The following is a 15,245-nucleotide window of genomic DNA, read 5'->3' on the forward strand; positions in this document are numbered from 1 at the left end:
TAGAAATCCTGAACACATGATCCGTGGGGACCACGAGGACTGGAGTTCGGGAAACACTGGTTTACATCAAGCAACCGGTACTGTATATACTTACGCTCTTTAATCTGGGCCCGAGCTTCGAGGTACTCCCAGCGGCCCACAAGGAGAGAACAGATTTCCTCCCAGAGTCGTCGGGTAACGATCAGGTCAGCGTGGCGGCGGTCAGCCATATTCCAGAGCGGCTCCCTTTCTCTGACGAGATCGATGAGGCGGTCCACATCAATCCCTCCATCCTCACCGTCAGAGTCGGGAGCACGCTGTGAAGGCTGTTAAAGAAAAAGACAAAAATAACATAATTAGCCTCCACAAAAGAAATGAAATAAAAAGTGCAAAAAAACAAAGCAAAAATATTTATACTTACACGCTGGTGACCGCCGCGTTGCTGTCGCCGACGACCCTGGGAGGCACTGCGAGGACCTCTTGGCCGAGCACCAGATTGGGAAGACTAGAGAAGAAAACAAAAAATGTTATGTCTTTGGTTGTAGGCATTTGTTTGCTGTGTGTGGTCTGCAGAACATTGTTTTCTATGTGTTGTGTGTAGTGTGATGTTGTGTTTCTGCGTTTGATGCAAAAAACTTACCAATTGTGAGCCCACTCCAGGTGTCTGTCCACCCCTTCCTTCTTCTTCTGGGAGCTCCTCTTCATCTTGTGATTCCTGTTTTGAAATAAAAGTCAATGAATAGACATATATTACAGAGATGATGGATTTTGGAAATAAAAACTTACCGTCAAACGCTGACGATGCGAGGGAGGGCTCCCAGAAGAAGATGTGCTGTCCTGTTGATGGCCAGACTCCATGGCTGTGGGTATTGCTGCTGTTGCTGCTGCCAGTGATGCCATTTCTGCTGCTGCTGCTGCTGCTGCATCTCTTGGGCGGCTGTTGAATAAAGAGAAACAAAGGGCCAATGAATATCTTGATATTCCATGGCCCTAGTTTGGAGGAATGGGGGATTTGATAATTACCGTCTCTCATCTGCTGCTGGACTCCCCTCCTCAGCATGTTCCATTTGCTGCTCCATTTGGGGTGGTGGTGGTGCTAATGGTGCTGCAGTGGTCTCCTGCCTTCTCCTGCTGCGCTTGGTTGCTTTCTTGGGTGGCATGTTGGGTGTGGCTGAGGGTCCCATTGTCTTGCTTTTATATATCTCCTGTGGGCAGAGCTACTGAGCATGCTCAGACCAAAAAACCGGATCCGGCGCATTGCGGCGCTCATAGGCTTTCATTGTGTGAAAAAGCCGGACGCGCCGGATCCGGCGTGTCCGGCTTTTTCGCCGGAGACAAAAAACGTTACAGTAGACGTTTTTTCCAGACGCCGGATCCGGCGAAAACCGGATGAAACGCATGGCCATCCGGCACGATCCGGCGCAAATGCAAGTCAATGGGGGGGAAACCGGATCCGGCATTGCATTTCGCCGGATCCGGTTTCTGTCAAAAGCGCCGGATCGCGCCTGACGGCGAAAACCTGATGTGTGAAAGAGGCCTAAGGAATAACCTGGCAGGAAAGGTGCCCAGCTGCTATTCCCCTTCTCTGCACACTGCCGATCTGTTTGGATCTGTTCATCAGTGTGATTGCTAGGGATATTCAGACTTTTTCTTATTTTTTTGACAATCATCACAACCCAAACAGCTGTGATTTCTCAGTTTACCGTGGTCTCCAGCTCATTGTTAAAGGGGTTGTACACTGCTTGAGCAACCATTGTTTAAAGCCCCACTCTATATAGCCACTAATAAAATAAAAGTATCCTATACTCCTCTCCCATGGTGCTGCCATCTCACCGATGTCGGCACAGGGCGTCCCGAGATTTGTGTCGTATTATTGTACTCCGTGGTCCAAAAGGGGATGTTCTTCAGCACCTAAGGGGAGTAGTGAAAATGTTGTTTTTTTATCCCATATGATTTATGGCTAACTTTTAAACACTTTCCTTTGGGGCTGGAGAACATCCTCTTTTGGCCCATTGAGAGCTTTGTGACCAGTGCTTCCTCTGCACCACACCCAGCCCACCCTGGAAGTCTCCTGGGATACTTCTCTCTAGTACACAAGTGGTGAGCTGATGACACGATTTCTTATTTTGGTGACATTATTGTGCATGTGAGCGTTGCAACCAAGCAGCGGCTGCTACTAAACTGCTGCGCTCTCCATCTGCACACACTTCTGACGTCCAGAGAAGAGGTGAGCACTGCAATGCATTAGCGACTGCTGATTGTCTGCAGGGTTCCCGTGGCAAAAACGGTCATGCTGCCTTCAGGATACCCCGTACAGCAGGTGAGTATAAGGTGTTTTATTTTACAAGGGATTATATAGTATTTAAGAAAGGGTTGTCTAAGTAATGTTCAATCCCTTTTTACCAAGTTTTATGTCAAGGACATATGAAGGTCATGTTTGTTGTAGTTCTAAATTGTCGTTTTTGTAATTTTAATCTTGGATTATTTCAATTTTTCACCTTTTTATATTTATATGTATTAATGGGATGTAAATTGTATGTATAATTAAACTGATGACCTGGTTATGTACCACGCTGTAATCCATGCTACCTGCTGGAATATTATGCTCCAGGGGTTTTCTTTTTCACTTCCCAGGTATTTGATTTATCGTGATTGCACCCTTATTTGTCCGTGTTTCCATTATTGGGCTTTGCAGCTCCCACTCACATATAAAGTGGTTTATTATCTCTCCTAAGTCCTTCCACTTGATATACCGTAATTGACATTCCTGCACATCCATCACACGAGAGAGCGTCTTGAGCTTGCAAAATCTAGACAGCAACTTAATTTTGACTCCCACCTCCATCCAGAGTCCAGAAACCGACCCACTTGATCCTTGCGGGGCCTTTTCTGACTATGCCTTTGTTGTCTTTCATCCTACGGGTCACAGCTGCTATTGAACTTGCAGTTTCTTTTTTTTCTCTTCCATCTGATCATTCATGTGCATCGGAAACATTCTCTGCAACATTTACAAAACTACGCCTCTCCTCTGTTACTTAGCAAACGATTTTAGTGACATTTTTGGATTTTTTTTTTTTTTCGTTACCCATTCAGTTTTGCTGTTTTTTTTTTTGTTTTGTTTTTTTTTCCCCTTTTCCCTTTTTTTTTTCTATGGAAAAAACATAATTACTTTGCACAGATTTCCCCCGAAGCTAATGGAGCAGATGCATTTGATTAAGATTGCTGGACCCTTTATTGTAATGTAGATGCTCTCAGGCTCTGAAGAATTTCTCTAAAGGGAAGCATGAACAGAAAAAGGAAGAGAAAAAAGCCAAAGGGAGAGGAGGCATTGTTAGATGTAGTCAGGCTCACGTGGTTTTTACACTCATTTTCATGCGTGTCTTATTGTTATCTCACATTGTAGCGGTACTTCTCCATTGGCTTGTCTAAATGCCATGCTTCATACTAACACCCGTGTGGGCGATGGGACCTTCTTCAAAATCCCAGGGAAATCAGGACTTTATGCTCTTAAAGTAAGTAGTGTTTTATTATATATTTTTTTTTTTTTCTTACATTCAATCAAATTGTGCCTGATATGTATAGTGACTGTACGTGAAGCTTCAGAGCATGAAAGACTCTCCTTGTTAACATGCAATCCATTGCCAGTCTTCATACGTTCCGCTAGGCTTTTTACTAAAGGCCGTCCACAGTGAGCGATATTTTACTGCCAGGGTGGATTAAGTGAATGAAAAATGTCAGTGCTGCTTATGTATCACTGCATTATTCACTTTACAATGCAGCATTATCCTGCTCTTAGTCCTTCTTCTCAGTGTCTTTTGTAATGTCCAATGTATTACTACTTGAAAGTGCAAATGTCATGGTTTCACATGGATTATTTCCAAATTTAGAGCTGAGATAGCCGCTTTTATAAAAACATACACTCATAATATAACCATAATTTTAATTTGCAACATAAAGCAAAAATAACTTGCAATTTGTACGACCAGGTCAGTACAACCTGGTGAATCAGAAGCTGATGCTAAAAATAAAATGTACATTTCTGCCATTGCTTTGTCCCATCAGAAAGAAGAGTCTACTTGCCCGGTTGATGAAACACTGGAAATAGGTTGTGAGTCGGAGTTGGACGGGACTGAAATGGCAGAGGCAAGCAGCAATGGAGAAGAAAATGAAGGTAAGGCCTAAACGAGTTATTGACCTTCCCGTTTTTGTCTCTTGCCTCCTGTTTCATGTTCTTTTGCAGGTTTGGCTTGCTATCCGTTCAATTCACATTTATTTATTTTTTTAGTTTGTTTCTATGTAAAAGTTTGTTCTTTACAAATTACGCTCTTCACCTCAACCAGTGTTTACTGGACTTCTTCCTTTGAATTGCAACCTACAGTGGGGAAAAAAAGTATTTAGTCAGTCAGCAATAGTGCAAGTTCCACCACATAAAAAGAAGAGAGGCGTCTGTAATTTACATCATAGGTAGACCTCAACTATGGGAGACAAACTGAGAAAAAAAAATCCAGAAAATCACATTGTCTGTTTTTTTTTTCATTTTATTTGCATATTATGGTGGAAAATAAGTATTTGGTCAGAAACAAGCAATCAAGATTTCTGGCTCTCACAGACCTGTAACTTCTTCTTTAAGAGTCTCCTCTTTCCTCCACTCATTACCTGTAGTAATGGCACCTGTTTAAACTTGTTATCAGTATAAAAAGACACCTGTGCACACCCTCAAACAGTCTGACTCCAAACTCCACTATGGTGAAGACCAAAGAGCTGTCAAAGGACACCAGAAACAAAATTGTAGCCCTGCACCAGCCTGGGAAGACTGAATCTGCAATAGCCAACCAGCTTGGAGTGAAGAAATCAACTGTGGGAGCAATAATTAGAAAATGGAAGACATACAAGACCACTGATAATCTCCCTCGATCTGGTGCTCCACGCAAAATCCCACCCCGTGGGGTCAGAATGATCACAAGAACGGTGAGCAAAAATCCCAGAACCACGCGGGGGGACCTAGTGAATGAACTGCAGAGAGCTGGGACCAATGTAACAAGGCCTACCATAAGTAACACACTACGCCACCATGGACTCAGATCCTGCAGTGCCAGACGTGTCCCACTGCTTAAGCCTGTACATGTCCGGGCCCGTCTGAAGTTTGATAGAGAGCATTTGGATGATCCAGAGGAGTTTTGGGAGAATGTCCTATGGTCTGATGAAACCATACTGGAACTGTTTGGTAGAAACACAACTTGTCGTGTTTGGAGGAAAAAGAATACTGAGTTGCATCCATCAAACACCATACCTACTGTAAAGCATGGTGGTGGAAACATCATGCTTTGGGGCTGTTTCTCTGCAAAGGGGCCAGGACGACTGATCCGGGTACATGAAAGAATGAATGGGGTCATGTATCGTGAGATTTTGAGTGCAAACCTCCTTCCATCAGCAAGGGCATTGAAGATGAAACGTGGCTGGGTCTTTCAACATGACAATGATCCAAAGCACATCGCCAGGGCAACGAAGGAGTGGCTTCGTAAGAAGCATTTCAAGGTCCTGGAGTGGCCTAGCCAGTCTCCAGATCTCAACCCTATAGAAAACCTTTGGAGGGAGTTGAAAGTCCGTGTTGCCAAGCGAAAAGCCAAAAACATCACTGCTCTAGAGGAGATCTGCATGGAGGAAAGGGCCAACATACCAACAACAGTGTGTGGCAACCTTGTGAAGACTTACAGAAAACATTTGACCTCTGTCATTGCCAACAAAGGATATATCACAAAGTATTGAGATGAAATTTTGTTTCTGACCAAATACTTATTTTCCACCATAATATGCAAATAAAATGAAAAAAAAAACAGACAATGTGATTTTCTGGATTTTTTTTTTTCTCAGTTTGTCTCCCATAGTTGAGGTGTACCTATGATGTAAATTACAGACGCCTCTCATCTTTTTAAGTGGTGGAACTTGCACTATTGCTGACTGACTAAATACTTTTTTTTCCCCACTGTACATTGACCCAAATTAGTTTGACTAACATTCAGATGTATACAGTTTTTCATTTTCATGACTATAGTACTCGGTACGCACCCTATAAATAGAGTAAGGGTATGTGCACACAGTGCAGATTCTGCTGCAGATCTGCCTCTGCGAATCTGCTGCAGATCCGCAAGCAATGTACAGTACAATAATAATCAATAGATTTTAAAAACCGCAGTACACATGCTGTGGATTTTTCCACGGTTTTAAATCCGCAGCATGTCAATTCTTTCTGCGGATTCCGCAGCGGTTTGACCCCTATTCCATTGTACAGGTGTCGAAACGCAGGGGAAAATCGCAGGCCATTTTACCTGCGGATTTATCTGCGCTGAAAAATCCGCAGCACAATCCGCACCGTGTGCACTCACCTTAAGACCTGCGTACCCAACTGGTGAATTATGACAATTTGTGTACATCCATTTACAGTTTGTTTTTTTTCCACTAACAAAAAAAAAAAACATTTTAATCCATCAGTCTTGGAATAATAATAATAACTTCCATAATTTTGATGTGTTAAAATTAAAATGTTTCTGTGCTGAGATAATGTTATAAATATGTCCCTACTGTGTAATGGCTGTGTACAACCATGCAGAGCTGCTCCAGTTCATGGTCGGCACATACCACAGCTTCTGGTCTGGGAGGGGTGAGCATAAGTCACTTATGATAAGTGAGTATACAGTTAAGAAACAGCAGGAGCTCAGAACCGCAACTTTTTGAGGTGATACATTTCCCTGTCTATTTCATCACAATAGTGAGCATTTCTACTGTGTTACTAGTCCAGTGAACTCAACATAAATCAAGTCGGTGACATAGAAGTTCATTGGCGGCCAGAGCTCCTACCTCACTGACTTAATTTATGATGATGTCAGAGGGCTGGCGACATGACAGAAACACTCGCTCCTGTGTTAATACATCAGAATGTGGCAGCTTTGAGCCCCTGCTGTTGTGTCCGTATATTCGGTTATTATAAGTGACTTATGCTTCCTCCCCTGATCAGGAGCTATGGTATGTGCCATCCATGAAGTGGCGCGGCTCTGTACAGTCAGACACCGTAGGGGCACATTTATAAGATTATCTCAGCGCAGAAACATTTTTTAATTCATCCAATTGTGGAATTTAGTATTCCAAGATTTTTTTGAGTAAAGTCTGTCCCTTTAAGGGTTGTGACAATGACCATTGCACTTTATAGTATACATAATAAAATGTTAAGGTATACCTGTGATTTTAGGTTCTGATTAGCTGTTGTGTGTTTGTAACAAGGGCAACCGGGATGGTAGTCCTGACCGAGTTCACCCACAAATCACAGTCCACAGACACTCCGGCCCCTTGTACATATATCACCGGACGGACAAAGCTCCCCACACGAATTACCTTTTCTTCCCTTAGCCACGGTAGTCCACGCAATTAAAGTCCAGGATTCAGCTGTGGTCCAACAGGAAATGAACTTTAATAAAACAGTAATGAGCACAAGGGGTACCACACTGGCTTCCTGCTCTCTCCCTGATACTTTCCACGGTCGCACCCACTACAGCCACGGTAGCCGAAATCAAGCAGCAGTCCACTCGTTGGGATCTGGACGCTTTAGTCTCTTCAGCGGGGGGCCCTTCCGAAATCCTGGGGCCATGTGCGGTCCTTAGTCCAGAGCAGCAGATTCTGTTCCCTCCTGGGATCTGGCAATGCCCTGACTGTTCCTATACACCTGCCTATGGTCAACGTGCCCGGGTTAGAAACAGCAGCTGCTGGCCCATCCCACTTTTTAACTATTAACTCTCTGCTTTTCCTAACTCTAGCATTGCATGTACATTTGGAACCCAGACAACTTAAAGGGCACTTACACAATAAAACATTGCACTCTAATACAGACATCATATTAACATATAGGCACATCAACAGCAGTAGACATTATCCATTACAATGCATTACAAGTTAACACAGATACACAAGGCAATAGGAATGCAGACTTTACTACTAAACTGGTACACCATCCTGGTACCGCACCAAGTGCACATAGGAGACAGGCGAGGAGCAACGGGGTTCTCTGCCACCTCCTTACATGTACATGAGGAATAATGTCGGCCTACTTTATGTGATTTGTATCTGCATTTGTGAGCAGTTTTCTCTGTGTCTTTTTGCTCCTCTGCCTTCCCTCTCCATAGACTTGTATAAGCAGCAACTGCAATCTGATCCCTCAGGGCGTACAAAGCCTGTCTTTATTAAAGACAGACTTGAGCAGTGAATTTAGAGAAGTCTGAGAAGTTGAAAAAGAGGCATTTTTTTGTAATAAGATGCTTGTTACCTTCACACGTACTGTTAATTTAGAAAGAAATGATATGACAGTATCACTAGTTATGTTATTTTCACCTGGTAAGTAGTAAGGGATGAATGGATAGCATTGTGTATGGACAAGTTCTCTAGCCGCAGTGTCATCCTCATAACTGATCATTTTGCAAAGGTTGAAAAAGCTAGTAGCGTGTTTTTGCCCCAAATTCTTGTTTAAATACACATTTTGTGGCAACTTAGATTTAATCTTTTCCATCGCGCTAATTTAGTATTGACTAAGTTTGGGAAAGGGAGCTTCACGTTATGGTGCCTCAATAAGAGACATTGCAAAGAGGACCCTTAGCAAATCGGCAGTGCAGAGTGGTCTCCGTTACTTCTAACTCCCCTCTTACTGTCCTCCTCTGTCAAAAGGCTATGTATGTTAGCAGCCAATGATTGCTATTCCTTCCGGCTCCTAGCGCTGCTTGTTCAGTCGGTGCAGCTTGTAGCATTACTGTTGTGAGCGTTGACAATTCGGTAGCTGCTGTAGAGCCATTGAGGAGCTGCCATGTTTCAGAGAGAACCGGGGTCTGCCAGGGAACAACTTGGCTATTTACGGAACATGCACTACAGATTATACACGTCTAATCAGAATGTAGCTGGAAGTACTCAGATTGCATACTTGCGGTCATATGACCGCCTGGCACCGGAGAATCCTGACAGTGCACGATGTGAGGGTTCAGAAGTCTCCACTCACATTGTGACCCTTTCAAGCTATATGTCCCCAAAAATGATGGTACTGCAAAATACAATTCATCCTGCAAACAAACAAGACCTAAAAAAGAGAACATTTGGAACATTGAGTATAAAAGTAAGCAAAAAGATGTTTGGACATTAACCACCTTACTGACATCCACCATATATGTATGGTGCAAGTCTGTAGTTGGTGTACGGAGCTCACCATGTATAGTACAAGTGAACAGATGATCACAGGTTTAAGACTAACGAAAAAAAAAAATAATAATATGAAAAAAGGAATCATAAGTTCAGATTATCTACCTTTCACCCCAATAAAACTAGACAATTTTTTTTTTTTTATAAATGCACATGTGGTATCAATGCGTCCACAAAACTCCGATCTATCAAAATATAAAAAGAATTAACCCGAATTGTAAACACTGGGTGCAGGAAAAAAATAAAAACTCCAAAAATTGTCTTTCTTTTTTCCACAACACCGCAAAAAAAAAACTTTAAGAAGTTATCAAATTGTCATATCGATCCCAAAATGGAATCAATAAAAACTGTCTCACCCAACAAAAAATAAGCCGTCACAGCTCCACCGACATAAAAATAAAACCATTGCGGGTCTCAAAAAATGGCCACACAATAATAAAAAAAAAATATTTTGCACATTTCATGTTTTTTCCCCCACCACTAAAATAATGGAAAAAAAGAAACTGGGCAAGGAGAATTCTGTTACCAGGTAATTTTTACCATACGGTGTGAAAAAAACAATTCTCAAAACACAATGTTTTTTCACAATTTCACCACACTTGGAATGTTTTTCCTGTTTTCCATTACACTATGTGGAAAAAAGAATGGTGTCATTCAAAAGTACAACACCTCTCACAAAAAAATAAGCTTTCCAATGTCGGTGGGCAGAAAAAAAAAATCATATTTTGGAAGCCAAAAGAGGGGAAGAAAAAATTTGAACTCAAAAATAGAAATTGGCCCTGTCGGGAAGGGGTTAAGGCCAAATTGGGCTTAGTGCCTTAGGAGGTTAATGGTAATGACATAAAGAGTTGAATATTTTTATTCTCTTTCTGATCATTTTTATTAAGCTTCTATACAATTCTTTGTCTTTTATTACCTTTGTTTTTGTGTTAGATTCTAGTTAAAAGTGACCCTTAGCTTTGATCTCTTTTTGCACAGTGTGCCCGAAGCAAGTTACCGAGGAAGCGTCTTCCAACCGAGTGCAGAGCAAGCTTGTGTCTTCCTTCCAGCAGCACACCAAAAAGGCACTAAAGCAGGTGCGATTGGTTTCATTTCTTACATTTTGCTCACACAGTGTCAAAAGGTGTCTTGTTGGTTTGTTTTTTGTTTTTTAATTTCAGTCTAAATCCATGACCTCCTGAGAGTAAGTAGGTGGACGAGCTCTCACCGTCCATATGTCTTAATTTCTTTACCAAGCTTGGTGATCTTGTCTCTGAAATGCACATTAAAGGTTAAGTTGTATTGGACATCACCAACTTTTTGTGAGCTAGATGTTAGAAAAATGCTTCAAGCGCACCTGATGATATCTACCATAATGGTCGTTCTTCTTTGTGCAGATGTATATAATAAATGTTGTGTAATCAGTAATATTTATCATAACCTGAATAATTAGATATTTTCCTTTTCTGTTCGATCCTCATTTTCTCCCACGTTTGGATTAGTCTCTTTCTCTGGTGAGATGGCAGGGCTCCAGCTTGGTTCCCCTTAGTCCACACTCATGATATATGTCCCCCGTGCACACTGACAGAGAGGTTCTACTGCTGCGCCCCCTCCACCATGTGTAGTGTTTACTGCTTTAGACTAGATATTTGGGTATGTGAAGAGATTTAGGCACACTATCAAATCCCCCAGACCATAAAAGGGCACTTAAAGGGTTTCTCCCTCAATGCACAAATGATCATATATAATTGAATTTTTTCGTGTCCATTAAAACCCCATATAGGCCTTTGTCTATGTAGTTAAAGGGGTTTTCCAGCATTCATTGTTTTTTTTACTTATTCCACAAGCTTTGTCTGTGTGAAAATGGAAAAACCAACCTTTTTTTTGTCATGCTGATTTTAGAAGGCACAAACCAGTGAGCCCAGTGATTGGGTGTAGTGGTCACTTGTTGTAGTCGGTATGGCTGCAGTATTTAAATCATCACAGCAATAACTTTGGGGGGGGGCAGTGATGGAGAGTCAACGCTGCAGGGGTAAGTAACGATGTTGATATTTTTACACAGAGCTTTGGGAATGGGTAAAAAAAAATAAAATCATCATGGGCTATAGGGCTGTGACTCCTAGTCCCTGATGAAGCGAGAACTCTGGTGAAACCCGAGGACACAATAGTATATAGTCATTGGTTTGTTGGTTCTTCACAACTCTCTATTTACATCTTCACTCTTCAAATACAGGAGGACCTCTGTGTCTCAATGATGTTTTAAATGGCATCCTGAGTTTGACATCGGAGACTTTATAAAAGTAAATATTTGTGGGAACATAGAGCAAAAACTGCCTTTGTAAAGCCCTTATTGAATGAGGCTTAAAAGTGTCCACAATACAAAAAGGCCTAAAACTCAATGTGGTATTATGCTCCAGATTTTGCCACATTAGTACATTTATCCCATTTTCTTGTTTTGTTACCACTCTGCAGTTAGAAGAATAACCATTTGTTTTACATCAAATTTATGGCTTTTGTTTGTGTTTTTTTTGTACTTGGAACATAAGCGTTTTCTTTAAGTTTGTTCTGTGATTTTCTCTATGTGCATGAAAAAAGAGCGGCTTTCTGGATTTCTTTTCTATCGTTGTTTTGTTTATTCGCTTGACCTATTTTTCTTCTGGTGTGCCTTACATTGTAATTGAAGTGTAGATATAGGTGCCCCTACCGTGCGACTGCTCAGACGCGGCACAATCCTCCGAGCACTGTGTGTTTTATTTAGCCATCCAGCACCTTTAATGTAAGTGCTCAGAAATACTGACTGGGAGCAAGTTCCTGGTTCTTTGACTTAATATGTCATCTGTAATACTGAACTGCACAAAACATGACAAGCCAAAGCCGCTTTCAAGTCTTGAAATATTAGACCATATTTTCAGAGACGAAGTCCTAGCGTTATGTAGTGTGACAGCATTATATGGCTGTCTTCTCGGATGGAAGTTTCATTCTCCCTTTCAGGAATGTGTTATGTTTTATAGGTGTCTTTTATTTATGGGTCATTGAGGCCTTTTTTTGACTCTGGCAATAAAATGCATTATTTATTCATTTTTATTTTTATTTTAACCTGTTTGCTACATATTTGTATTTAAGATGCAAATACAGCAGTGATGGGTTAGTGGAACTAATATCTCAATGTGATCTGTTCACTGTATGTAATATATATTACTTGGTTCGCCATTATTTTGTAAGTTTAGCAGTGATTCTTCCTTCATGTTCTGCCGTCAGTAATGATGTTGCGCGGCAATTCACTTTTATGTATGGTGAATTCTTAAAAGGAACCCGTCATGTCCTTTTTAGCATGTAGAATGTCCACAGTGTGTTAGTGACGCACTGTGTTGCTGCCCACACAGTTTGAATGATGTTCCCAGGGTTGCACCGATGTCACTCAAATCCGCTTTGAAAAATCCAGCGCTTGCACAGTGCATTGTGTAGCCATGCTTGTGCAGTGTCGATCAAGGAGCCGAGCTTGCTTCGTAATGAGCAGCTCAATATCACAGGATATCCTCCGGATCACAGTTGGGAAGCAAAACAGTCCACATCTGAGACCTATTGCCGTGGGAGACTGCATCGCCGTGCACGCTGAGTGGTGCCAGGCCTTTTGGCTCCACTTGCCTGTGTTGCCTTACACAGGTGGACCTCTCTGCAGAGCCTCCTGCTCTGAACCCTTGCAAAGCCAAACTGACACACCCAACCCTCTGCTTCAGGGGTTTTTACAAGGAGCCTATGGCCGTAGGCCTCATTGAAAACCCAGTCGGGAAGGAAACACCACCCCACTACCATCCTGTAGTCCGTTTCAAAAATACAAGCCCAGAGCAGGTTTTCTTAAATCTGCCTTGGAGAGATGGCTTGCCTGGGACCACTTACCTTTATTTTGCATTGCAATCACAGCTATGCCTGTGACTGCAATGCACTCCAGTTGCCTGAATACGCTTCTGTGCACATCCTGGGGGGGGGGGGACACACATAGGGGCCCTCGCATATGACACTGGCCAGTGCCTCACACTATATAAAGTGCTTTTTGCACATGATTAGACAACAGTTTTTAATGAAAAAATCATGTTAGTGATGCACACTGCATCATTAACAACGCACTGGGGTCAGTTTAAGTGCTAAAAAGGACATGACAGGTTCTCCTTAAAGGGAATCTGTCAGCAGGTTTTTACTATCTCATCTGAGAGAAGCCTGATGTAGACAAAGATCTTGAATCCAATGATGTATCACAAGGTTATTTGGGCACTGACTCAGTTTTTAGATTTAACATGAAGCAGAGCTAAGAAACCTGTCCCTGTTCATACCAGCTCTCTGTGTACACAGTGAGCTGCTTATCACAGAAAAGGCGGAGTCAGACTACCAGTCATGCACTTCTGTGACCCAGCAATGCTAAACTCCAGGTGCTAAAACAATCCTTTCAAGCAAACAAAACCACAGACCTTGATGAAAGAGGCATTGCTGAAATCTGTGTTTTAACCATTTTACGACCTCCGCCGTATTACTACGGCGGAGGTCCCTTCCCTCCTGTTTTGAACAGCTGACATGTGCCCGGAATAGCGGTGGGTGGAATCACGATCCACCCGTAGCTATTAACTCATTAAACGCTGCCGTCAAACTCTGACAGCAGCATTTAATGTGCGCTTCCAGCCATTGGGCCGGAAATCCTCCCACCGGTGACCCCCGTCACGTGATGGCGGGTCACCGGTAGGTTGGCATGACAACCAGAGGTTTCCTGGAGACCTCTATGGTTGTCATTGCCATATTACAATGCGAGCCACCAAGTGGTCGACACTCACAGCAAGTCAGCAATTCTACCACATACAGGTGATCTGATAATCGCTTGTGTGTAGCAGAGCCGATCAGGTTATGGCAGCTTCTAGTCTCTCATGGATACTATTAAAGCATTTCAAAAGTTAAAAAAAAAAAAAAAAAATGTTTTTTAAATATAAAAATAAAAAAATATAAGTTTAAATCACCCCCCTTTTGCCCCATTCAAAATAAAACAATTAAAAAAAAAAAAAAAAAAATCACACACATATTTGGTATCGCTGTGTTCAGAATCGCCCAATCTATCAATAAAAAAAGGATTAACCTGATCGCTAAATAGCGTAGCAAGAAAAAAAAGTAAAAACTACAGAATTATGTTTTTTGTTTTGTTTTTTTTTGTCGCCACGACATTGCATTAAAATTCAATAACGGGCGATCAAAAGATCATATCTGCACCAAAATGGTATAATTAAAAATGTCTGCCACAGCGTTCCCAGTAATGTCTTGCGAGACCTGTGATGACGTAGTCTCGCGTTGCTATAGCGATCTCGCGAGACCACATCATCACTGGACCGTGCCGCCAGGTATTACTGGGAACGCTTAGGCCGGGAATGCAGCGCGGGACGCCGTAAGGTAAATATACCCCGATTTTTTTATTTTTTATTCTTTTTTTTACAGGGGTATGGTACCCAGGGCCTGGAGGACAGTCTCCTCTCCTCCACACCGTGGGTACCAACCGCACATGAGACTCTTAACTTCCCGCATGGTGGGCATAGCCACATGCGGGAAGTAAGCGGTTCTCATGCATTCCTATGGGTGCGGAATCGCTGCAAGTCTTTGCGATTCCGCACAAAAGAATGATCATGCTGCGATTTTTTTCCGCAATGCGATTCCGCCGCCGAAAAAAGCGCAGCATTAGCACAGCATGTGCGGAATGCCATAGGAATGCATGGGGGGTGTTCTGTACACGATTTTTAAACGTTTTCGCACCGAAAATCACGGCAAAAACGCTTAAAAATCTCTACGTGGGCACACAGCCTTACACTTTTTTTTGTTTTAAAGGAAATTACTAATTTGGCTTTAGCCAATAAAGGATTGCAAAATAGACAAAATGTGTTTATTAATCATAGCATCAATTTATTGAAAATATATTTTCTGTTTACGTATCAGGGCCTTCAGAAAAACAAGAGAAAATGTACCTTAGCATCTAAAACGTTAATATATTGTATGTGTGTGAAGGAACCCCTCAAGAATCGAGCTATCATGTG

At 42.1% G+C, this 15,245-nt stretch overlaps 1 protein-coding gene across 2 annotated transcripts in view; it reads left to right on the forward strand.

Moving 5' to 3' along the window:
* Positions 1-15,245, forward strand: part of ASXL3 (ASXL transcriptional regulator 3) — a 147,661-nt gene that overhangs the window by 56,176 nt on the left and 76,240 nt on the right. Inside the window, exons 4-6 of one of the 2 annotated variants that reach the window (XM_073583737.1) lie at positions 3,383-3,491; positions 4,042-4,150; positions 10,186-10,283. In XM_073583737.1, the coding sequence (XP_073439838.1) occupies positions 3,383-3,491; positions 4,042-4,150; positions 10,186-10,283 (316 nt within the window). Of the gene's footprint in view, positions 1-805; positions 3,492-4,041; positions 4,151-10,185; positions 10,284-15,245 lie in introns of those variants that run through there. The other variant, XM_073583736.1, reaches the window with a different exon arrangement.

This window comes from Dendrobates tinctorius, unplaced genomic scaffold (genome assembly GCF_039654945.1).
Source record: "Dendrobates tinctorius isolate UK_male_01 unplaced genomic scaffold, ASM3965494v1 ptg000081l, whole genome shotgun sequence".
NCBI lineage: Eukaryota > Metazoa > Chordata > Amphibia > Anura > Dendrobatidae > Dendrobates > Dendrobates tinctorius.